The sequence below is a fragment of the Penicillium mononematosum genome, assembly GCF_028829835.1.
Source record: "Penicillium mononematosum strain IBT 11891 chromosome Unknown utg000003l:1.0-8172316.0:1.0-8177699.0, whole genome shotgun sequence".
NCBI lineage: Eukaryota > Fungi > Ascomycota > Eurotiomycetes > Eurotiales > Aspergillaceae > Penicillium > Penicillium mononematosum.
The window spans coordinates 2,741,847-2,764,862 of record NW_026643273.1 but is presented as its reverse complement, the minus strand read 5'-3'; the positions used below and the strand labels follow the sequence as shown (position 1 = coordinate 2,764,862).

General features: G+C 51.6%; 10 protein-coding genes across 10 annotated transcripts; 2 read left to right on the top strand and 8 right to left on the bottom strand.

Annotated features, from left to right (window-relative positions):
- Positions 1 to 106: 106 nt before the first annotated feature.
- N7519_006010 (arylsulfatase) lies at positions 107 to 2,018 on the bottom strand (the record flags this gene model as incomplete). The annotated part of the gene is made up of 2 exons (XM_057292786.1): positions 107 to 1,808; positions 1,861 to 2,018. The coding sequence occupies 2 exons, from the start codon at positions 2,016 to 2,018 to the stop codon at positions 107 to 109; spliced, it is 1,860 nt and encodes a 619-aa protein (XP_057147597.1).
- Positions 2,019 to 2,591: 573 nt separating this feature from the next.
- N7519_006009 (uncharacterized protein) lies at positions 2,592 to 4,254 on the top strand (the record flags this gene model as incomplete). Its single annotated transcript, XM_057292785.1, has 3 exons — positions 2,592 to 2,694; positions 2,784 to 3,293; positions 3,341 to 4,254. The coding sequence occupies 3 exons, from the start codon at positions 2,592 to 2,594 to the stop codon at positions 4,252 to 4,254; spliced, it is 1,527 nt and encodes a 508-aa protein (XP_057147596.1).
- A 348-nt stretch (positions 4,255 to 4,602) lies between these two features.
- atfB (bZIP transcription factor atfB) lies at positions 4,603 to 5,562 on the bottom strand (the record flags this gene model as incomplete). The annotated part of the gene is made up of 1 exon (XM_057292784.1): positions 4,603 to 5,562. The coding sequence occupies one exon, from the start codon at positions 5,560 to 5,562 to the stop codon at positions 4,603 to 4,605; it is 960 nt and encodes a 319-aa protein (XP_057147595.1).
- A 655-nt stretch (positions 5,563 to 6,217) lies between these two features.
- Positions 6,218 to 8,357, bottom strand: N7519_006007 (uncharacterized protein; the record flags this gene model as incomplete). Its single annotated transcript, XM_057292783.1, has 3 exons — positions 6,218 to 6,915; positions 6,968 to 7,282; positions 7,331 to 8,357. The coding sequence occupies 3 exons, from the start codon at positions 8,355 to 8,357 to the stop codon at positions 6,218 to 6,220; spliced, it is 2,040 nt and encodes a 679-aa protein (XP_057147594.1).
- Positions 8,358 to 8,833: 476 nt separating this feature from the next.
- snf4 (AMP-activated serine/threonine-protein kinase regulatory subunit SNF4) lies at positions 8,834 to 10,161 on the bottom strand (the record flags this gene model as incomplete). The annotated part of the gene is made up of 5 exons (XM_057292782.1): positions 8,834 to 9,016; positions 9,068 to 9,534; positions 9,601 to 9,750; positions 9,834 to 9,957; positions 10,117 to 10,161. The coding sequence occupies 5 exons, from the start codon at positions 10,159 to 10,161 to the stop codon at positions 8,834 to 8,836; spliced, it is 969 nt and encodes a 322-aa protein (XP_057147593.1).
- A 787-nt stretch (positions 10,162 to 10,948) lies between these two features.
- N7519_006005 (uncharacterized protein) lies at positions 10,949 to 14,067 on the bottom strand (the record flags this gene model as incomplete). Its single annotated transcript, XM_057292781.1, has 7 exons — positions 10,949 to 11,381; positions 11,439 to 11,653; positions 11,700 to 12,108; positions 12,168 to 12,542; positions 12,853 to 12,993; positions 13,067 to 13,681; positions 13,751 to 14,067. Coding segments are annotated over 7 exons (2,505 nt in total), but the record flags the coding sequence as incomplete, so codon positions are not given.
- Positions 14,068 to 15,107: 1,040 nt separating this feature from the next.
- N7519_006004 (uncharacterized protein) lies at positions 15,108 to 17,094 on the bottom strand (the record flags this gene model as incomplete). The annotated part of the gene is made up of 2 exons (XM_057292780.1): positions 15,108 to 15,827; positions 15,904 to 17,094. The coding sequence occupies 2 exons, from the start codon at positions 17,092 to 17,094 to the stop codon at positions 15,108 to 15,110; spliced, it is 1,911 nt and encodes a 636-aa protein (XP_057147591.1).
- Positions 17,095 to 18,048: 954 nt separating this feature from the next.
- Positions 18,049 to 20,260, bottom strand: mdv1 (uncharacterized protein; the record flags this gene model as incomplete). The annotated part of the gene is made up of 5 exons (XM_057292779.1): positions 18,049 to 18,324; positions 18,380 to 19,241; positions 19,309 to 19,444; positions 19,505 to 20,099; positions 20,177 to 20,260. The coding sequence occupies 5 exons, from the start codon at positions 20,258 to 20,260 to the stop codon at positions 18,049 to 18,051; spliced, it is 1,953 nt and encodes a 650-aa protein (XP_057147590.1).
- A 527-nt stretch (positions 20,261 to 20,787) lies between these two features.
- On the top strand, positions 20,788 to 21,807 carry N7519_006002 (chorismate mutase ARO7; the record flags this gene model as incomplete). Its single annotated transcript, XM_057292778.1, has 3 exons — positions 20,788 to 20,858; positions 21,006 to 21,657; positions 21,730 to 21,807. 3 exons carry the CDS (start codon positions 20,788 to 20,790, stop codon positions 21,805 to 21,807), a joined length of 801 nt encoding a protein of 266 aa, XP_057147589.1.
- A 184-nt stretch (positions 21,808 to 21,991) lies between these two features.
- Positions 21,992 to 22,960, bottom strand: N7519_006001 (protein-transporting protein BCP1; the record flags this gene model as incomplete). The annotated part of the gene is made up of 3 exons (XM_057292777.1): positions 21,992 to 22,537; positions 22,591 to 22,824; positions 22,889 to 22,960. The coding sequence occupies 3 exons, from the start codon at positions 22,958 to 22,960 to the stop codon at positions 21,992 to 21,994; spliced, it is 852 nt and encodes a 283-aa protein (XP_057147588.1).
- Between the last annotated feature and the right edge of the window lie 56 nt (positions 22,961 to 23,016).

Sequence of the window (23,016 nt, the reverse complement as noted above, 5' to 3'; positions counted from 1 at the left end):
GGTTACTCAGGAGTATCGGCAAGTTGCATGTTCTGAAACAAAGGACAACTGTAAGACATTTTCTATTTGATCTGTTTGGAATAATTCGAACTAGGGAACTCCCCCCTCAGAAAGGCCTCACAGTCCGCTGAAACCTCGGCGGTTGACGCGTAAACTTCTCCGGCTGGTCTCTAGCACCGTCTTTCCAATAATCAAACTCCATCCATGCATTCTCAGGCATCTGTGCCTCAGTCGCCTCCAAAAATTCCCCAAGATCAGGACAGAGCGGGACAACACCCGTCTCAAGCACATACTGATCCCAGAGCTTAAGCAACTGCTTCAACTTCTCCGGCTCGGAATCTGACAGATCGTGAATCTCCCCGGGATCTTGCACGAGGTTATACAACTGCCACTTCTCCGGACCCTTGGGCTTGGGAATGAAAACGATCTTCCAGTCCGCACAACGCAGCGCAGCCCGTCCACACGTCTCCCAGCCCTGAATAAACTCAGCCGGGTGGATCCGCTCCGCTTGGCCCACTGCCCAGGGGTGGAAACTTCGTCCGCGCATCTCAACAATCTCACGACCCTGGTACGTCGGCGCTGGGTGCTTGATCCCGGCCATATCCAAGATAGACGGGGCCAGGTCCATAACCGTGGCGAACTGATCCGTGATCCCACCCTTACCGGCCGCAACGTCTACAGGGTTGACATTGAAGTTCGCAGGGAAGCGACAGGTAAATGGGACACGCACGCCACCCTCAGTGGTATACGCCTTATACAGACGCGACGGGGCAGTAGCAGCCTGCGCCCAGCGCGGGCCGTACCAGATAAACGAGTTCCCGTTCCCGAGGTTCTCCAAGCTGTTATCGTAGTATTTCTGCAGATGGGGCATGACGCCGTTCTGGACCATGGGGTAGGCCTCGTAGGCGGCGCCTTCGGCACCATTATCCGACATGAAGCACACGAATGTGTTATCCAGCTCGTCAATCGACCGAAGGTACTCGACTACCTTCCCGACATTTGAATCAATGCACTCGACCATCCCGGCAAACACCTCCATCGCCACGGCGGACTTCTTCTTCTCCTCCGCGCTGTACTCCTCCCACTCCTTGACTTCCTCCGCTTGCACCGGGTGTGGCTCGACGTCGTCGCGCACCATCCCCAGTTCCTTTAGACGCTGCAGACGCTTTGCGCGAAGCACGTCCGGCCCTTCGTCGTACACACCGCGGTAGTGATCGATGTACTCGCGCGGAGCTTGCAGCGGCCAATGCGGCGCTGTGAAGGGGAGGTACGCGAAGAATGGACGGTCGCCCTGACCGTCGGGGCCTTCGCTGCCGCCAGTAGCTTTCCATTCTTTCAGGTAATCTACCATCTTGTCGCCGTACCCGTCGGACGAGTACCAGCCCTCTGGGAGGTGGCGCACGTACTCGCCGTCCTCCATGTGCAGGGCGATGTAGCTGGCCTCGATGAAGGTCGGGCACTGGTCCTGGTCTTTCAGCTCTGGCTCATAGGCATAGTGGTTTGAGCAGGCGGGTAAGTGCGCGAATGAGCGCTCAAACCCTCGCTTGTGTGGGGAGCGCTCTGGAGTTAGGCCCAGGTGCCACTTGCCCGACATGATGGTGTGATATCCCCCGTCGCGTAGGACCTCGGGGAGTGCCACGACCCGCTCGTTGAGGTAGCCCTCGTACCCGGGCATTCCGCGCTGGGGCGCGGTGCTCATGGATGATCCTTTAGGTCCGTTCTGGCCGGAGATGTTGGTCCATTCGATTAGATTACCCAGACCGGCAATGTGGTGGTCTGTGCCGGTCATGATCATGGCGCGTGTGGGACTGGGTATTGTGAGTTTAACTGAGAGATGGTAGTCTGAGCAGGGAAACTTACGAGCATGCTGCCGCTGCATGGAAGTCAGTAAATCGGAGTCCCTCTTTGGCGATTTGGTCGATGTTGGGCGTGCGGATTTCTCCACCAAAACAGCCTACATCGGAGAAACCTAGGTCGTCGGCGACTATGACGAGGAAATTGGGACGTTTAGCTGCCATTTTGAAGGAAAGTAGAGAAGATGAGGTGATGGGTGAGTGACACGCCCATGGTTATATCTCAGACCCCTGTACATGTCATATGGAAATCGCCAATCGGCCATCGGCCATCGGCTCGAAATGCGGGGAATTTGATCTCCACATTTGATCGACAGTGCCCAGGACTCAGAAAAGAGAAAATAAGCCAATGAGATTGGGAATCACGCAATGTCCTGGAAGTAAACGAAGAAAATAACAAAATACCACCCTGGATGTCACGCAATCCCCAATGACATAATCCACTATCCGGGCCCCGGGGTTCTCCACGCCCAGAAACAGCTCTCTACCCGACCCGTTTTCCCTCTTTTGGATCTATGACAGGTCTGATTCAATAGTTTACATCTACACATGTCCAATGCAATGCCTATATCTTCCACATCTCTCCCTTCCAGTACATATATATATAACCCCATACATATATCGCCATTCTCTAATTGGTACAACACTCTAAATACTTGGTGGAACACAACATCCACAATCCCCTACTCGCAGCTCGCCCAAATACCACAATTAGAGCCTCCAGACCCAGCTCCTACAATGGGAACAACACGACCACCAAGGCCTCACTGGCGCATATACTGGTTCGCTCTCATACTCTGCTGCGGCGGAGCTTTGTTCGGATATGACTCGGGGGTAATTGGTGAGTAACTACCTATCTACCCACCTATCCGACACAGCATTCCAATGCTATCCAGCCCAATTCATACAAATCATACTAACAAGTCCCAGGCGGTGTCCTAACCTTCCAAACCTTCCAAACCTCCTTCTCAATCCACCCCTCGGAGAAAACCCACACAAGCGCAATCGCTGTCGGAATCCAACAAGCCGGCGCCCTCGCCGGCTGTTTCCTAATCTGGCCAATAACAAACCGCTACGGACGCCGTCTCGCCATGGGCCTATGTTCTCTAATCTTCAGCGTGGGCGTAATCCTCGAAACGATCGACTCGCATTCCCTCCCTCTATTCTACGTCGGACGGGTAATCTGCGGACTCGGCATTGGCGGGTCTGCGACCGTCATCCCGATCTACATGTCGGAGATGAGCCCAAAGGAAATCCGTGGCCAGTTGGGGAGTTGTTATCAGCTCACGTACACGGTTGGGATCCTTGTTTCGTACTGGGTTGATTATGGGGTTAAGGGGATGGGAGACGAGGCTGGGGCGCGGCAGTGGCAGATTCCTGTTGGGTTGCAGCTTGTGCCTGGTGTTCTGATGGGGGTTGGGATGTTTGGTGTTAAGGAGAGTGTGCGGTGGTTACTGGGTGTTGGGCGGGAGGCTGAGGCGTGGGAGTGTCTTGTTTGGATTCGGGGTGGGGAGGGGGGAGGTGGTTCGGGGGGGAGTTTGAGGATATGAGGAGGGGATTGGAGGAGGAGAGGGATGCGAGGGATGGATTTAGGGTTTGGGAGTTGGTTGAGGCGGGGAATATGAAGAGGATGGGGATTGCGGGTGGACTGTTTCTTGCGCAGCAGTCGACGGGGTCGACGGCGTTGGCGTATTTCGGGCCGCAGTTTTTTGAGTTGCTTGTTGGGGATGGGGATCGGACGCTTTTGTTGACGGGGATTTTTGGCGCCATCAAGGTCGTTGCTTGTTTGGTTTTTGTGGTGTTTTTGTCGGATCGTTTTGGGAGACGGCCTTTGTTGGCGGGTGGTGCGGGCTTTATGGCGGTTTGTATGATTGCCACTGCGGCGGTCGTGAAGACTTACCCCCAGCCTGGTGATGGGACGGTTACCTCTTCTGGGATTGCCACGGTTGCCCTGATATACCTCGATATCATTGCTTACAACTTCAGTTGGGGCCCGTTACCGTGGCCGTGTGCGAGTGAGATCTTCCCTACGCGCATTCGGGAGCCCGGTGTTGCGTTCGGTGTTGGATCGCAGTGGCTGTTCAATTTTGTCTGGAGTTTCTCAACACCGTATATCCAGGAGAGCCTAGGATGGGGTACATTCTTGCTGTTTGGACTGCTGGATGTGGTGATTGTGGGCTTTACTTACTTCTGTCTGAAGGAGACGGCTGGCAAGTCTCTCGAGGAGATTAACGGGATGTTCGATGCTCGCCCGGATGCTGAGCATGGGTGGAAAGATCCTTTGGATGACGCTACTGCACCACAGGTACCTGCTGAAAGGTATCAGGATGCGCAGATCGATAATGTCGAATCGGTATCCAAGCATCGGACTGCACATGTCGAGTCGACCGGACGGTCTTGAGTTTAGGCTAGATAGCTCTATTTTGTCTATCATAAAGACATCGATAGAAACCAATTCATTTCCATCTGCCATGTAATAAAAGATACATCTCAAGGCAATTGCCCACAGCAACAATCCACCCCCTAGCCAATCGCCCTCAAGGCAGCTAGAACTGAGAATCAAACGCAGTAATATCAAAGAAGCTTCCGTATACTCAAGCCGGAATCAAAACGCCAGACACCCTCCAGTTCCCACACTGGATCGCAATTCAAAGGTTTCAGAAACCCACATTCAACGCCAGACAGACCTGCTGCCCCGATTACCTCCACATAAAAGGTCGTTATCACATAACATCAACTCCCGTTCAACTCACACGTTGATCAAGTCATCAAAGGATGCATCCTCCGCCGAGAACGAATAAGACCCCTCCGAGACAAGCGAAGCCTCCGACTCGCGCCGCATCTGCTGCTCAAACGCCTCCGCCGCCGCCGCAGCCGCCGGCTCAAGCTGCAGAGGATCATCAAAGCCAAACGACATCGCCGTCGGCGCAGGGGCAGACGTAGACACAGGGACAGAAGCCGTAACTGGAGCCGGGGTAGGTTCGAGCGGGGAAACAGAAACAGAGGGGTTATCTGGGATTCTGACAGGCGATTCCGGCAGCGCCTCCGCGGACGGGGCACCATCTTTATCAGTAATTTTCTTGACCATCTGTGCGAGATGGAGCTTAATCGGCTCATCCCCACACTGAGCATGTTTCAGCACCTCATTCTTCAGACCCAGGATCTCCGAGCGCAGTCGGGCAATCTCCGCAATCAACTGTTCCCTCTTTTCGGACTGCTCCTTGAAGCTGAACTCGAGGTGCTGGGTGTGCTCTTTCTTTTTCTGGCGACACTTGCTTGCGGCGAGACGGTTGCGCTCGAGGAACTTTGCGCGCTTGGCGCGTTCGTGTGGGGCGTCGTCGAGATCTGGGCTGAGGCTTGCGGCGGCGGTCTTGTATTCGCGCACGCGCCGGCGTTTGCTCGCACTTTCCATCATGTCGAGGGACAGATCTCGGCCTTGATCATCGTATGGGGGCGGGGTTGGTTGACCATTGCGGACCTGAGCATTTTTGAGGTCCCGCTCGAGTGCGGAATTGGCAAAGGCTGCCGAGTCGGCTTTGTCCCAACCGGCCATTGGTGAAACTGGGCTCAGACCCCAGAGTTGGTCGTCGTCTGGAATAGGAAGACCTAGGAGATCACTAGAGAAGGAATTTGTGAATGGTGGATCGATGATATTTGCAAGGCCTAACCCTGATGATAGGCCTGGCACAGATTTGAGGTTGGTAGACATGTCAAGGAAGCTTTAGAGAAACTTTTGTTCCTTCTAAAACATGGAAGAGTAGAGAAAGTAAGAGCAAGGGAAGCTAAGACAGACTCTCTTGCCCTAGATAACCCTAACCAAAATTCAACTGAGAACCTTGGAAAGTCTCACACTCTGCTGATTCACCGATTCACTCGCTGATTCACTGGAGAAGATGGTTTGGTCGGTGCCTGAAGCAGCGTATGAGTCCAGGTGCGGTCGACCTAGTTGGAGCCACGGTCGGACAAGACTTCCTGCGGTCCAGAAGATCCGGGCGAATGGCACAGGTTGAAGGATGTTTTTAGTGTCACCATGGAAAGAGTTAAGGAAGAGTTAATGGAAGAAGGAAATAGGAATAGTAAAGAAGAAGAATAAAGAATAGTAAAAAAAGGATGGATTTTTATGCAAAAACCCCTTCAGACCTAGAACCCTCCAAACCCAGACCCTTTTAATAAAAAACAATCAAGGTAACAGATAGAAACAAAAAGAATGGGTATCCAACAGGATTCAATGCCGTCAAGGGAAAAACAGGGTTGGGCTGGTGGGGAATATCCAGGGAAGTATAGAGCTTCTTCTAGAATGCCAAGCAGAGACAGCTCATATGAAACAGGAAAACAATAAAGGGAAAAACAAGGGGAAAACAAGGCTATTCCCTGCCTACCACATACCGTCCTCGGGTCCAGTGTTGCAACTGTCGATGTATAAAGTGCCAATTATTGAGCAACAACCCCGCCACGCGTTGATCTTGAATGTCCTTTTCCACCTCTGTTAAGGTCTCCCGAATCTTTTGCCCCCGGGGCCCAAGGAGGAGCGGTCCAAACACCCGCACCAAGTCTTGGAACTTCGGACTCGCCACTGGATCACGGAGCTCCATCCCGGGATCTTGGGCATCGGTCCTTGCAGTCACCATCATCGAAAGTAGCCCAAATACCGAACAGACCAGATCGCGCTGCATCTCAGGAGCAAGAGCAATGAGCGCAAGACATATAAGCTGCACTCGGGCAGCAGTCGATGGGCTCGCCTCAGAAATACAGTCTGGCACCCGGAGGAGATGCGATTGATCTGGAACCGAATGATAGTACATGTCCCTCAAAACGCGGTAGAGCCGGACACTCCCGAGGATCCCGTCTGGAAGCCCCGCCAGCACGGCCTTGAAGGCCCAGGCCACACTCAGCACGGGCGCCGAGTCCTCACGGAGCTGGGGCATGGCTACCACACGCATGGTAAGGGAAATATTAGACTCATCTTTCTCGGCCTCGATCACCTGGCCAGCAAAGTGGTCATATAGGCGAATGGCGGTTTTCAGATCGCCAGGCTGGATGAAGATCTCGGGAGTGTCAAGACCTGCAGGAACCCGGGTCAGTCAAGTCATGACGTAGAAGACGCCGCCACCAACCATATTTATGCAGAAACATTAGCGTTGCCACAATGTATGCGGGCAACTGCACGGGACATGGAGCCAAGTCCGTCAGCATCAGATAGCCATGTCCTCCAAGACGGGACAAACTCTCGATTGATCTTCCATGCAACGAAGTCATCGGATTGGGACGGTGCATATTCGCGAACGTTTTCATCCGTCGCAGCTTAGGAGCTGGCGCCAAGGGGGTTGTGTCGGCCTCCAAACTGGATCGCACCTTGCGAACTTTGCCCAACAATCCAAATCCATGACGACTCGTGCCCGCTTCCTCCGTGGGCTGATTGCCCTCTGATGCTAGGATCTAGTCAGTGGCAACCCATGCACAAGTAAGGACAAACGTACGTGGACTTGGAGTATCTTCACTTGGAATGGAAAGCGGGATACTAAACTGAGCTGCCATCTGGTTGAAGGCTGAGATGGCCTTGGCTGAGTCAAGCGTGCTACTCCAGCTTGTTTGGCTGTTGGCCGAACTTGCCCTCCGAGAGCCCGGACGTTCAGGCTCGGGCTCGACGACTGGTTCGATTGTGTCGAAATCAGTCTCGGCGATAGGCTCCAGCGTCCCTTCAGAAGCCCTGGATGATTCCTCTCGGCTCGTGCCGGCACTATGTCTCGAGGAGCCCGACTTTCCCTGTCGGGCGTCGGTGGCCTTCTCATCCGAGAACGGGTCCGAACCCTCGAGAGTATGAGTGTTGGCATTAGGGCTACTATCAGGGGAATACAGCATAAGTCCCGGCCATCCCCAATCCTCCATAGGTTCCTGAATAGGCATCGCAATGTGCCGGGCAGGGTCTCGGCACACAGTATCCTCAGTCTGGCTGGACTCCTGAAAATGAGTCGTCTGAGTGCTGACCTTTCGCCCCTCTTGCGGCTCATCGAACCTGACTGACTTGCCTGTGGTTGTAGATGGCTCACCAGCAGCGGTATCTGGTTCAAAGGGGTTGGAGGACAAAGGTTTGGACTTCGGCCTCTCTTTGCGGCTACCCTCCTGCGCAGCTTGAGGTTGTGTCTCTGTGATGGGTTCATCTTCCTGGGATAGGCTGCCGCGCAAGCGAGCAACCATTCTCTTCAGACGCTTGGTGCCATTCTTAGACCGAGGAAGTGGGCCAGTGTCTTGGGCGTGTTGGGCATCCGACCCAGTTTCCGCATTGTGAACGGGGGCTACTGTGGCAGAGCCAGGTAGTTTATTCACGGAACTGGATCCCGCTTCAGTTGTAGGCTCATCGCGTTGTAGTTCATTCGAGGCGGATTCTGGCTGAGGCTTCAATGGATCTCCCTCTGAAGCTAGACGCCGTCGTGGCCAGACAGCACGAGATGAGGCAGGGTCAGGTGTCTCAGATCTGGACCGGAACACAGTTTTGAGACGCCGCATGATTATGTTTAGATAATGTATACGAGAGGAAGAGATGGTGATGAAGTAAGGACTAGCATGGAGGCCCGGGAAGTGACTTGGACAAGGTCTCCTGGAGGAAGGAGCTGAGATCTACGAGGAAGCTACGCCTTACCTTCTATAGCCAACCTTCAATGTTGGAAGAACAATAGTTAAGATAATGCTTCAAATTGACATTCAAATCTTCCAGGTCTATTTCCGTGCCAGCACTGCTCGGCAATAAAAAAAAACAAAAGAGAACACCGGTTTTGGAAACAATGTCATTACCTCTGTACATTCATGAAGTCCAAAATCAAAATAACCCAGGACATGGAGTCATAGCCTCGCCGGGCCCATGTGCTCCCCAGGCAATTCATGTTACCTTCTGAGGTTCCCCTCAGTCAGAACAGATCAAAACGCCGGAACCATGCAAAACTGAATATGTATGGGAAAAATCACGTATTCCAACTCGAGGCCGATCATGCTTCCTCGTTCTCTCCCTCGAGAAGAATGTAGTGCAGGATATCACTCAGAGTCAGAACGCCCTTGAGCTTGAAGTGCTCATCCACGACGACAAGACGGTGCACTCGCGATTTGCGAATAGTATCAAAGATCGTATCTAGTCCATCATTCAATGAACATGTGTAGATACCCGGGAAACCCTGCGGGAAGGTAAGTATCAACTAATATCACCAGGAACGGAAGAGACATACCGGAGAACGTTTCTTCAATGCTTCCCCGACTGTGAGACTCAAGTCATCGTAGAAACCACCCTTGATCAAAGTAATAACATCAACCGACTCGAATACGTTATACACCACGCCTTCCGAGTTCACAATCGGCACACTGGATATGCTGCGCTCGACCAAAATATGGATGACATCAATGACCGGGGTGTCCATCGAAGCCGTGGCAACGTTATCATACGATCCAAGCAAGAGCTCACCCAGCGGACGACGCAGCTGCTGCGTATCGGGGACATTGACGGCGACGAATTTCAAGATGCGGTATTGCGTAATGACGCTGAGAACGTGGGGCCGCTCGGTCTGGCTATCGCTGGTGACGAGGGGGATACGGCGGGCGCGCGATTCCAGCATGCGCCGACAGGCATCGTAGAGAGGGCGCTCCGGGTCGATGGAGACGGTCTCCGGCGGCGCCACGCCTAGCGCCTTTTCAACTTCTGTATATTCCCGTTAGCTGCGGGGTGTACCTGCAGGAATGCGGGCGACACTGGGGCCCAACGCACCTCGCAAACTGTCCAGGCGGAATTGATCGATCTGGTCCAGGGCCGCGGGGTTCTGGAAATAGTATTGGATGACATTGATGTAGTCGGAGGTGGTCAGAAGACCTGCGAATTTGGACGCTTTGGAGTCCCACAACGGAGCTGAAACGATGCCTGTACCTCCCGATTCCCGGATTCACAGTCAGCTGGAGTTTGGCAATTTTGTTGAAAAGTAAGAAATCGCGAAAACCCCGTACCGTTTTGAATCAGAATGTTCAGACTCTCCTTGACGGAAAGCGACGTATCGAAGATGATGAGTCGGAAGCTGAGCGGCAGGACATCGTAGGAGTTTCGGGCCTTGAGGAAGTCACGAATGGCACGCTGTTTGCGTGTTAGTCAAGATCTGGATATGGCCAGGTGATCTGGTGACTGGTGAACCCATGCCGAAACACGTTCACAATGTCCGATCCCCATAGTGTCCAACGTCAGATATAAAGAGGGGGTTCCCCTCTTTGAAAAAGCAAAAGGGGCAAGACTTACAAGGCCCTGTCGCTCTTCCCGATCGATCGCTCGCTCGGAGGCCATTGGGGGGCGTAGGTACGAGGATGGGCTGCACGAAAGCCGCGTGACCAGAGTTGAAGGTCCCGAGTCGAGGATCTTCCGCCTTTCGATATGTGGGGGTGGGATCCTACGCAACGAGGTTGAAGTTAATACTTATGCAGAGATTAAAGGAGATTAAATGGGATAATAATAATTTACATGTATTATTCTTCGATTCCATATCAGATTATAATATTCGATTATTTTATACGAATGAGGGGCAAGTACGCGGACTATACGGGGACATTCAGATGATTGTCCAACGATGGTGGGAGCTCCAAGATATACCGCCTTATATACCGCCTGCCTATTATAATACTGCCTCTACTCGGTCACGTCACTACACGCTAACCACCTTCGGAGCAGCAGGTATATCCCGCGATATGTACGTTGCTCCTCACCTTTCCATCTTTCCATCTCATACTTTTCAAGATGGCCGGCTCAAATTCCCAACCTGTGTTTAGCCCAGTCTGCCCTATTCCCCTTGTCATACAACCTGCGGAAAGAATCCAGCAACTCAAAGATTATCTACCAACTGAGTTTGGTCAAGTCCAGCGTGTGAACGTAGAAGCTCTGATTCGGATGTACGAAAGCGGTGAGCTTGGGCCCCGTTGATAGGGGATCCCCCGGTTTACCTTGTTGAAGGGAAACGGGTCGACAAGGATTCCTGGCAGGACGAGTCGGTGCCAAAAGGTACCATGAAATGGTGTGAGGTATGTTATTGACCATTAACTATATGCTAACTAGACTTACTTACATGAGTATCTTTAGGTCATGCATCACCAGGTTTTACAGCAGATCCGGTTTCAGGGAGGCATTCCATATTTGATATCATTATCGTCACCAGGGCAGCAAATGGCATAGTATGCCTCCTTCTACCATCTTCAGAATGCACCCAATATACCAATTCTGTTATGAAACTGGGGACAGCCGAAAGACATTCAAAAAGACCGCCAGAAAGACCACCAGAAAGACCACCGGAAAGACCACCGGAAAGACCACCGGAAAGACCACCGGAAAGACCACCGGAAAGACATGATAATGTCATGTCTAGGGAAAATCTTCCATCTGAACTGGGAGTTGGGGCAGCCACCGACTTCCGGATATAGAGCACAATATCCGAAAACATCTCCTTATCAGGGCCAAACTCATGCAGCTCATAACCCTCCATCATTGCTCTGACTCGCGAAGAGTCAGGATCGGTTCTGGTGAGGATATTAGCAGACTGAACAGGAGAGGGTAGAAGATGACATGATACTCACAACCCTTGCTCAAGTCCATCGCAAAACTCGACTCGACCCCAAATAATCACGGCAGGACGGGAAATGTCTGCAATAATCTCCTTAGAAGGCACATTCGATGCTATCGAGAGCACGATCGAGTTCTCGTCCACCTCGAGCCAGCCACACGGATCTTCCACCACCTCGATGCCGGCCTCGTTCAGAACCTTCTTGTCTACCTCGCTGTAGTCTGGTTCCTGTGAATAACATAGGACTTTCTCTTTATTGTCTCTTCTCTTTTACCCATTCCATGATGGTAACGAGAACCGCATGCTGAGATGCGGATCGCCACCGACTCCTCGTATACAGACTGCCATCCTCATTGAAATATTGCCCGGACATCGTGCCAAGAGAAAACGCGACCACCTTGCCAATTTCATGATTCTTTGCAGAAGAGGACAGAATTGTCTTGAGCTTTTCACACGCTGGGCTGTCTTTCCATTCTTGGGCCTTGTCTTGGAAGGTCTTTGTGACCACTCCAAGGTCCAGGGGGCCACGCCGTGGGATGATTGTCTCAGTCTTGCTATCCCATTCGTGTGTTCGATGCATGAGCTTGATTGGGCAGGGCTCCCAATGCTCGAGGGGGTAATCTCTCCGTTTAACCTCGTTTCTGAGAGATGCTCGACACTGATAAGAGAGGGCCAGTTCCTTGCTGAATGATATCAGTCCTGTCCATAGCACAGATGTAGCTATCCACGGCAATGTACTCACCACACATATTCCATTTCCGTATCGTCAACCTGCCATTGCCTAACCTTTCCCTTCTCAACCTCGCATTCAACAACCGCGCCGGTTATGTCGTTCGTAAGTATTTTGTCACCTGGGGCTGGGTCTTGCTTGATTTGATCCCATATATCTTGGATTAAAGCCTTGGTGAAAAAGGGCACCCCGGATTCGTAGAGTCTGTCGATGATTTCCATCGCCCCCTCCAGGGTTGGGGCCTCCCCAGGTTCAGTCAAGCGACAACGCGTGTATCTGTAGTCAAGGTCTAACCGCGAGACTCTTTCGGCCGAGGGCTCTGAATTGGTTATGGCGTCCATGTTCACGATGTGGCTATATCTAAGCTCTTTTGGATGACTTTTCGGACTTTCGAAGTTGGAAAAGAAGTTAGTACTTTATTTTGAGGCAGTACTTGTAATATAGCCATGGCGGCTGGCGCCTAAGCCAGCGCATCACACTTGCACCTACATATCACATGCGGGGCGCGTCCACTTGAACTAATACCTACCTAGGTATTACTCGGGGCCTTTTTTTGTGATTTCTAAGATACTATTACAGGTAGCCGCTGAGGGGAGAGAAAGCGCTTAAAGAAACGAAACATGTTTCAATACCCCCAACTGTCTATATAAAGACACGTCGAAAATATCCAGAGAGGCACCTGGACAGCCTAACTCACGCGTTCCCTTGAAAAGGTGGCTCATCCTTCGTCCTCCTGATATAGACCACAACCTGCCTAAACCGCGATCCCTCAGATTCAAATTCATGCTTGACGTACCCCTCCATCATTTCCATTGTGCGCTCCGAGTCAGGGTCAAGCCTAGCGTGCATTCATGTTAGCTCTGGAACCAAGCCCCATTGGGGACATTAAACCAATCCAACACAGCACTCACAAACGAGCATTATTCGTTTCTTCAACCGCCAACCAGATGACAATAGCAGGTCTAGCAATATCCGCAATGATATGCTTCACGGGTACGTTAGCTGCTATGGATAGCACAACCGACTGCTCATCGACCTTGAGAAAGCCGTCCGGATCATCAACAACTTGGAACCCGACATCGTGAAGGATTCGCCTATCGACGTCGGTGTATTCCGGATCCTGCACGTAGCAGGAGAGCTCTTTCCCATCCAGCCCGTTTGTTTTCAGCCACTTTCTTATGGTAACAAGCAACGCGTGTTGAACCGCAGAGTTGTACCTGGGATGTCGGGACAGGCTACCGCAGGCAAGCCCGACGATGTTGTTGATCTTGTGGCCTTCGGCTTCTTTCAGAATCTCCTCGAAACTCGTGCGGGTCTGGCTTTCGTCCCAGGACACACACTTTCTTTTGAAGATATCCCGCGCGACCTCGTAGCCCCGGATTCTTTCCTTCTGGTCCACTGGGTATACCTGGTGTGTCACTCGCAGCGGGGTGAGGGCCGAAGCTCGAGTGTAGTCGTCATGGATACTATTTTGCACGTCCAACTTGAGTTTTTCTGGATGATTGTATTCTATGGCAAGGTCCTTGCTAGACGGTATTAGCTCTCGTTGCAATAGATCTCCAGTAGGTAAATAAAGCACGAGGTGAACAACTTACTAGATGTAGGTGCATTCCCATTTGGGATGAATCTTGTCACGGAAGCGATGTCCTAAATTCACCGTGCCTTCGAAGATAACGCCGGTGAGTGCCCTCACGGTGATTTTATCCCCCTTGGCACGTTTGGTCCTGACCTGCTCCCCGAGCTCTTGGAGCGCCTCTTTGGTGAAGAATGGCTTGCCGGACTTATACCATCGGCTGATAAGGTCTATTGCCTCCTTTTTTGTCATCAGCCGTTCACTGGGATTGGCCAAGTCGGGTGAAGTGTTCGTCAAATCTGTGTCCGACTTATGTTTCCCACGCAAAGGACGTGATCTCACTGCAAGCATAGTGGTAGTAGTTGAAATAAGTCTTGAAGAAATCAGTATCTGGGTTGGTGGTCAAGAATCTCCTGAGGACCCAGCTCCGTATTTATACACTTCGGAGGACACAGTTAGAAAGCCCATGCCTTAACATCTAATAGTAGTAACTGTATCACACCCTCTATTATATCTGCGTGGCAGGTTTGCATCCACTCGGTAAGCAGTCTGTAACCAACTGTTTCAGTTCCTGGTCCCGGTGTTGGTTGGACAATAATCTGCGAGATATGACTTCGCAACAAATAGGCGGATAGCAGAAAGCGCTCAGACCGAGGACCTACAAGAAAACAGAAGTAAGACATGACTCAAGGTACCAATTATCTGAATATCCCCGTGGCACCCTGGCGGACAACACACTCAGCCCTATACCAGAAGGGTTAGAGAACCGGGAGACTCAGGAATCGTCGTGTACCCTGCGCCACGTAGTCACAGGTATATCACAAAAGATACAGAAACTGTGATGCTGAAGGAATGGGCGGATGTGAATGGAGAATGTGGGAAGGAGCGACTCTGATGAGTTGGCAAGAGCCATCCGTTGTTCTCTCGCCTCATATTAATCGAAGCCATATATACATGGCCATCCACGCAAGGGCAACACGAAGGAACCTGCAACATATTGATGCAAGAATCATTGAACAGTTGAGTCCAGCGAGCCTTTCCAATCAACCTGTATACGTATCGAACTGTCGTTAAAGAGGCTGCTCGTGACTAGTAAATATGGAACTATAGAGGACGAGAGAAGCAAACCCGAATGGAATCATGGCTATCATATGATATGGCTCTAAAAGATAAATATCGAGAGGCAAAAGAGAAAAGAACTAACCCAAAAGGAAACCATGTAACGCCGCCGCAGCCATGCAAGGTATCATCGCAAAGCACATTTTATCCAAATTCCAGACCAGCCAGAACCTAATCCCTTGGGAGGTAAATACATGAGAGAAGTGTAAGAGACGAATCAAAGCTCAAAGAAGCTCAGGAACGAATATCCGTAGCCGGGCTTAGAGGTGTCCGTGTAACTTGAATCGGTAGATGCATGTGTGGTCAGCACCCCAATTTGAAGTCACTCGGAAGACAACCTTATCCACACGGATGGTTGACACGTCGACGATGGTATTGAGCTTGAACGCCTGCACGTAGTCCGGGCTGTGGAGGTCGTACTCGACTTTCCCGATGCGGTAGAAGTTGGGGCCGAGAATTGGGTCGTCTGAATAAGCGTTTGGGGGCTCGAAGGGGTTGCTCCGTCGCAATAGATCCATCACCAACGCGTGAAGCGAACCGATTCCAGGGATTAGGAATCCTCCGAGTCCAGTTTCGTGGGATGAAGGGGCCTGCGTTGACGGCGGTTCTTGTGTTACTGTCGCATCCCCGAAGAGCTTCATGAAGCCAAGCCGGCCAGGTCTAGCCTCGGGGGTTGGTTTGGCTTTGACTGGTGCTTTGTGGGGGTTGACTTTGAAGCGCGCCCACACTTCGATTGTTCGAGGTGCCGCCTCTGGCTCGAGAGAAGCGCCCACCGGAATGTGCTCAACTATCAATTCTTCGGCCACGATGTCGCGACCGAGATGTACAGACAGTTGGGTCGTTCCATTTCGAGGGGCACTGCACCAGCAGTCGCCCACCTCTTCCCACGTGGTAAGCGCAGACATGGGAGATTGCTGTGACCGGATGGGCCGCCTGGACACAAATGAACTCGCCCAAAGAAGTGCTCGGAGGGAAGCACGCTGTTTGGGACCCAAAGTCGGTGAAGTTTTCGCCGGGTCAATCATTGCCCCCCAATGCCACCGAGAGGAAATTTACCTTATGGACCGGTTTTCGATGGAGGCTCGCATCCGTGGGCGTCGAGTCATGAATGGAAAGTGACGATTCTGATCGAGCAGAACTGATCTCATTCGACAAGGATGACATCTGAGCGTCCATTTTTGATACCTGGCTCCGAATGCTATGGAGAACTTCCGGTTTAATTATGGTCATGTTCGAGGAGGAATCCCAATCCAGGGCACCATGATCTAGATAATCGCGAAGCTTCGCGGCAATCAGGGGCACGAAAATAAAGCTCAGGAACAAAAGCAAATAGAACACGGCCCGAATCCAGTTTTGGTAGCGGCCCTCCATTGCTGCTTCAAACTTCTGCATCCAGCTTTTTCGGCGTACCTCGCTGGGAGGTTCATTTTCATGGCGACTCTGTGGCTCCTGGCGTCGGGACCGCACTGCTCCTAGCCATCGACGTAAAAGGCTTTCCTTGGGGACATCGGGCTCGAAATCGTTATATATTGCCGGATCAAACTTGACATCCTCTTCGTCCTCCTCGAGAACATTAGCCAGGCCAGAAATTCGTCGAGGGGGCGCTGTGATATTGCGTCCATGTTTGCTTGGTCGCGTTCTTTGTAGATCATCTTCGTTAATATCACGTTCCAGATTCCAAGACGCCACAGAGGCATTATCAACAGAGCTGTGGCGGAATGGCGAGCTGCTACCCAGAGGACTATGAACGCGAGGAGATCCCATCCGTTGAAGGGGCGATGGATAAAGCGGAGAGTTCGATAAGTGGCGTTGCAGTGGAGGTTGAGCGTCAGGACTAGAGTCTGTAGATACCGAATGTGGAACAGGAGGCGAAGGAGTTTTATCGGAGTGTTCATCTGCTGCGTTATGCAGCGACTGCTGAAGCTGGGTCTGGTCGGGTGTTGGCTCACGCTTTGGCTGGTGTGCCTGGGGGCCTTGTTTCTTCTTCGTGGCGGCTGTTCGCTTCCGAGCAACCTCAAGATGGGCATTGACTGTTCCAGCCATCTGATCAATCCCAATGTTGGGGCGCATCGACATGCGCTGAGGTAATCCTGTGGTAGTAGCAGCGCCATAGTTGAAGGATGCTTGGACTGGAACACTGGGCAAAACAGGCCCTTGCACACGGTCGAGGATGGACTCGAATTCTGGTTCTTGATGTGGCCGTTGAGGAGTCGCGCCAGCCCGGCGTGTAACACGTTTGGGCGGCATCTGTACTTTTGGGCTCTAGAGTTGATTTCAAAGATAATACTTTGTTCTTGTTTGTTGTCTAGTTGAGATATCAGCTTTGGACTGGAATGATAAAGCAAAACAAACCCAGACAATGGGATATGGTCAATATAGTCAATATATCAATTGAACCTTTTGAAATACCAAACAATGATTGAAATTGAGCATCGACACCTTCATGTACATATGTATCAAGACAATGCGACATGAACTGGAAATGTGCCACGAGAATGGAACAGTGCAAGTATGGCGGACCAGGGCCAATGCCACAAGTATTGAGTAAGAAACAAAGAAAGCGACAGTAATTTCAGACTTACCACGGAACAGATTGAAAATGCAGACTCCGAAAGGCCGTGTGTAGATGTCCTGTAGATCGCGACCCCGGAGAGACGCGCAGACGCGACGGGAACGTGACTTGCAGCTACCAGCGACCAGTTTCCGAGGGTGACGTGCCCGAGAGACCGAGGAGTTGTTCTCGCTTTGTTTTAAGAAGAGCAACAATTTAGACCTAGTTTTCCAGGAATTCGGGGCGAGGAGTCAGGAGGTTGAAGTGAGGAAAAGTAGATGGGGAAAAAGGGTGGAGGCGTGAAGATCACTGAAGAATCTCAACTCTCAACTTTTTTGGAGCTGTTCTGTACTGGATTGGACTCTGGAATTTCATGTTCTTTATATTTCTGCTGTTCTTTAAAGACTACAGCCTCACTCCCATAGTCTTTGTTGTTACTCTCTTTGTCAACAATTGCGCCTCGGACTGCTACGGTCTTGCTATTTTTGTTTCAGTCTTACCTTGTTTGAAGGACTTTGTTCTTGTATACAGAATTACCAACGTGGTCCTGCTCCTGATTCGGTCGCTACTAAGACATAGATTGAATACTATACAACGGTCGCAAAAAGGCTGAGGTGAAAGCAAGATGTGATCCAAGTGATGTTACATGTCTAGCACGTCCAGGCAGCCATAGTGCCATCTTTACGTCCCTCCACAAGGTAGCCATCCTTAAGACGAACCCGCTCAACGGTCGCAGGGGATGACTCGTCATCGTCAAGCCCAACACCTGGACCACAGTCCCAGTGGTTGCCATCGGCCTTGTCGTAGACCTTGACCACATTCTCTCCGGCAGCGGCCACGATACGTTTGGAATCGAACATCATGTCGGTGATTGGCTTGTCATAGGCATAAGCGTCGTAAATAGATCCCATACGTAGATCCCAAATCTATGGACAAATTAGAAACAATGGCTAGGCGAAAAAGGAAAACTGGACTGCTTACCCGAATGCTGCGATCGAGACTGCCCGTGACCAGATGCACATCGTCAAATTGGAGACACGTGACCGGCCCCGTGTGTCCTACAAGACTCCGGTGGACATGACCACTGCGCAAATCCCAGAGACGGACCATGCCGTCTGCTGTACCGCATGCCAGCGCAGCGTCAAAGCACTGCACTGCGCCAATAAAGTCAGCCGAAGCGTCGGGCATGCGACCCGATGGTCGCCAGTCAGAATCACCCATCATGGACGACGATGCCTGGGCGGACGCCCACAAAACGTCCAAAGTTTGGACACAGCGTCCTTTGACTAAATCCCATTGTCTGAGCGTCTTGTCTGCAGATCCTGAGATTAGGGTGTCACCCTTGAAATGGAGCGCTGTAACCTCGTCGACGTGTGCCTCTAGCGAGAACACATTACAGTCTTCGAGGTTCGAGGACGGCGGTACTGGGAAGTTGTGCTCTGAGCCTCCCTCCTCTTGGTCACGCTCGTGTCTGTTGAGGCGCCCGTCCCGGGTCGCGGGCCGAGCACGGCTCAGGTCCCACAGCTTGACGGAGGCATCCATAGACCCCGTAGCCACGATGTTATCTTCCACTTGTAGGCAGCGAACCGAGGCATTGTGTCCCTCCAAGAAACCGGAGCATCGGCCGACATTCATGTCCCAAACTCTCACAGTATCGTCTAGTGCAGCGCTGACCATAGTTCCGAATGGATAGTCGAAGTCAATAGCTGTGACCATGTCGGTGTGTGCTTCTATTTCCTTGATCAAAGATCCCGGGGCGAAGTGTTCATGTAGAATTGGCATCGACCGTTTCCCTAAATTTGCTATCAGTTGAGATTCGCGTACCAGACCGGAGGATTCCATACTATTAGAGCGATGTCGTAGACTTTTTGGTGAGGGTGAGGGGGATTTTCTCGTAGATCGATTCTGACATGAACGAAGCGTCCATCGCTGGATCTCCCGACGATGCAATAGAACTATCCTGGCCGTCTGAGCGCGGCGTCGCAACTGGTGTTTCTTGTGATTCCTCTTCTGGGAAGTCTTCCAATTTATTATCTAGATCCGTCACTGTTCCATATTTGTCAGTTATTTCGCCATGACCCTGTCTGTCTCGATGTGATGACCCACGTTGTTGCTCCAAACCCGCCTCGTCCATTTCCAAGCCGGCCAATCGATCGAGAACAATCTTGCGCATTTTGTGTAAGTTGGCGACCTTGTTATCGATTTCGTGGATCTCCGCGCTACACATGTTCTTCCGGATTCCCATCAACTCCAACTTGCGACTCAGCGATTTCCGCTGGTCCTTTAACCCAGCCGGGCCGGCAGTCAAGGTTCCACCTCTCTCAACATCCTTGAGAAGCTTCCCCTTGGAGGTGCGCCTTCGGTGTCGCTTCTTCTCATGTTCATCTTCAGGGATGGAGGCCTGGAAGCCTTCGAAAAGGGAGTAGGAGCTGGTGTCTTCAGGGATGTTGGCGAGAAGATCATCCGGAAGGGAGGAAAGGGCACGGGACTGGATCTCGGTAGTTGAAAGCTTTGAGCGGACAAGGTCGGTCGGTGTTGTTTGTGTTAAGGAGAACACCTTGCGCTGCGTGGCCGGTCGCCGCAGCTCGCGGTGGATGTCGTTCATAGCATTGTGTAAGTGGGTGGTATTAGGTTCGCCCGGTCCCATCAGGTGTCCTGCAGTTGTTGTGACTTTTCGTCCGAATGCCTCGATATGACGAGTCTGAAATCACCGCAGATGAAATCCAATCAGCCTGCAGTTTGGTGGGGGGCGTCATCGGAGAGTGGAAAAAAGCCTACCGTTAAGCCGGTGCCCAGAAGGCCATCGCCCTCGACGATGTCTGACAGACCCGACGGGGAGTCGTCGCGGCGCTGATTCTCCATGAGACGGAGAATGTCTAGGCTCAACCAAAACCCATGCGATACGAGGAGTGGAAAGTTGGAAGCTTGTGGTAGGTTGAAGTAGGAGACTTGGTGTCCACGCGAGTTTACCGCGTTCCCCGGGTACTGCCGTATGGTACTTTTACGGGCTGAAACCAGCAGATGCTCAATGTTTCGCTTTCGACTTGTCCGAATTTGACTTCAATATCGGATCAAAGTGCAAGGATGTTCATGTGTGGGTTTTAGATTGTGGTATTCCAGCAAGTGCCTCGGTCGCATATGGTCCAAAGTACCAAATGCGAAGATCATCGTAACGCTTATAGTACTTGTTCACCGGTCTTTCTATACGCAATTGGTGAATCCTGCATATGAGAAATGATATGGGGCTTTCTGACACAGCGTATTTCCTATTTTCCCCCTCTTCTGCGACGTATAAATGGGGGAGACAAGCGGAGTGGATTTGAAGTATCTGAAACCAACTTCGCAGTCCCGCAGTCTCTCTCCATCTACACTTCACCACAAATCAAACCATGGATAGCGCCATTGACCTCTCCGATGCCACCAAGGCTTTGGACCTTGCTAACATTCGTTTCCAGTTGATGTGAGCTCTCATCTTTCCTCCAGCTGAAAGACTCCCCAAATCTTTCCCCCGCCCCCGCCATAGCCTTATACCCCGAAACACTACACTTCTATTGAAACCCCAAACCCCACACAATGAGAGCTGCTAGCTGATATTCCAGGCTCTCAGTCGACTGGAAGACACGATTACCTTCCATCTGATCGAGCGGGTTCAATTCCCACTGAACAAGACTGTCTACGTCCCCGGCGGCGTCAAGATCCCCAACAGCGAGCTCAGTCTGTTGGACTACCTGCTCCGCGAACAAGAGCGCATACAGTCCCGAGTACGCCGTTACCAATCCCCCGACGAGTACCCCTTCTTCCCGGACGTGCTCGAAGAGCCGATCCTGCAGCCGCTGGAATACCCGCGCATCCTGCACGAGAACGATGTCTGCGTCAACGACGTGATCAAGGAACGGTACATCAACGAGGTCCTGCCGGCAGTATGTCCCGGGTTTGGACGGGAGGATCGTGGCGAGACACAGGAGAACTACGGTTCCGCGGCGACCTGCGATGTTGCTTGTTTGCAGGCGCTGTCGCGCCGCATTCATTTTGGAAAGTTCGTTGCTGAGTCGAAGTTCCAGAAGGATCCTGAGACTTTTGTGCGCCTGATTAAGGCCGAGGATCGGGCCGGCATCGATGCTGCTATTACCAATTCTGCGGTTGAGCTGAAGGTTCTTGAGCGTTTGGGTCTCAAGGCGAAGACTTATGGCACTGATCCTGCTTTCCCTGATGAGAATGGTCCCAAGATTAACACTGATGCTGTTGTTGCTATGTACAAGGTGCGAAAAAAAAAGAAAATGTGGAGTTTTGCTTTTGGGTGCATAATTGCTGACTCTTGTGCTACTTTATAGGAATGTGTCATCCCGTTGACCAAGATTGTCGAGGTCGAGTACCTCATGCAAAGACTCAAGGGCACGCAATGGGAATAAGGAACACCTTGACATAGGTAAGGTTATGATATGATCAATTTATCGAAACTCAGCATTATAAGGTTATAAGGATTATGTGAATTAGATGGCCGACGCCAGTCTGTCCCCAGAATATACTAGAACTGAATAAATTTTGTCGTAACTGGACATCAAATTGCATCAGACTACAAAGTCGTAACATTCACTACGACATATATTGCGTAAGAGCCTTAACCATAGGCTCGAATTGAGCCGCCTCAATCAAAATCAAGCTACCTTTCGTCCGGATACCCAGCTCCTGGAACGCACGTTTCGAGTCTGAGTGCCCCTCGTCGGACTTATGGGTGTAATCAATAGAGCCAGCACAGAGCGCATGGCGCTCCACAACCTCGTCTTCGGGGTGGAAGAAGAAGCGCTCGGCCTGCTCACCACCCTTCTTCTTTTTCTTCTGAGGCCGCGACTCTTCCTGGTCGAGCTTCGACTCGACTTCCTCGTAGTTCTTGGAAAGGACCAGATAGTGCGAGAAGGTGTAGGGCTCCTTGTCCTCAACAGCCCAGGCAATCTCTTCCTGGAGCATGTTGTACATGGGAGGGACGATCTCGGAGGGCATGTTGATGAGCCGCTCAGTCAGTATAAGGCCAATGGGAGGGATTGGGGTTTGGGAAAGGAGCTCAGAAGCAGCGGAGAGGGACGGGTTGGAGGCGGCTTTGGTCTTGAGGTAGTTGATCAGGTCCTGTACGACGGGTTTGTCCTAGGAGCAGATTGTTAGTACAATGAAGAGACGAAGACCGGGAATTGACAAACCTTGTGTTCCTGCAGGTTGAGAACTGTCAAGAACGCATAGGGATCGGATTCATGTCCATCAACCTTCACTGTCGATCCCAGTGTTGGCTGAGAGAGAATCAGATCAGCCAGCGCGGACATGTCGAAGATCTGGGCATCGTTGTCGAATAGCTGGCGCAAGAGGTTCTTCAGACCGTGGAAATCGATAGGCTGAGGGTCGAACCATTCAAAGTCGACATTGACCAGGTCCATGTCCTGTGGTCGTCATTATTGTTAGCAATCTGACGGCACACAGTCCAGTCCGGGCTGCAAGTCTAACCTCGTCCGAGTCGGAGTTCTCTGGCTGGGTGCCGCCCATGGTGACATCACCGAGGTCTTTCCGCTTAACCATATTGTGCTAATTGGGGTATGTTTTGTCTTGAATTGGGTAGAATTGAAGTTCAAAAG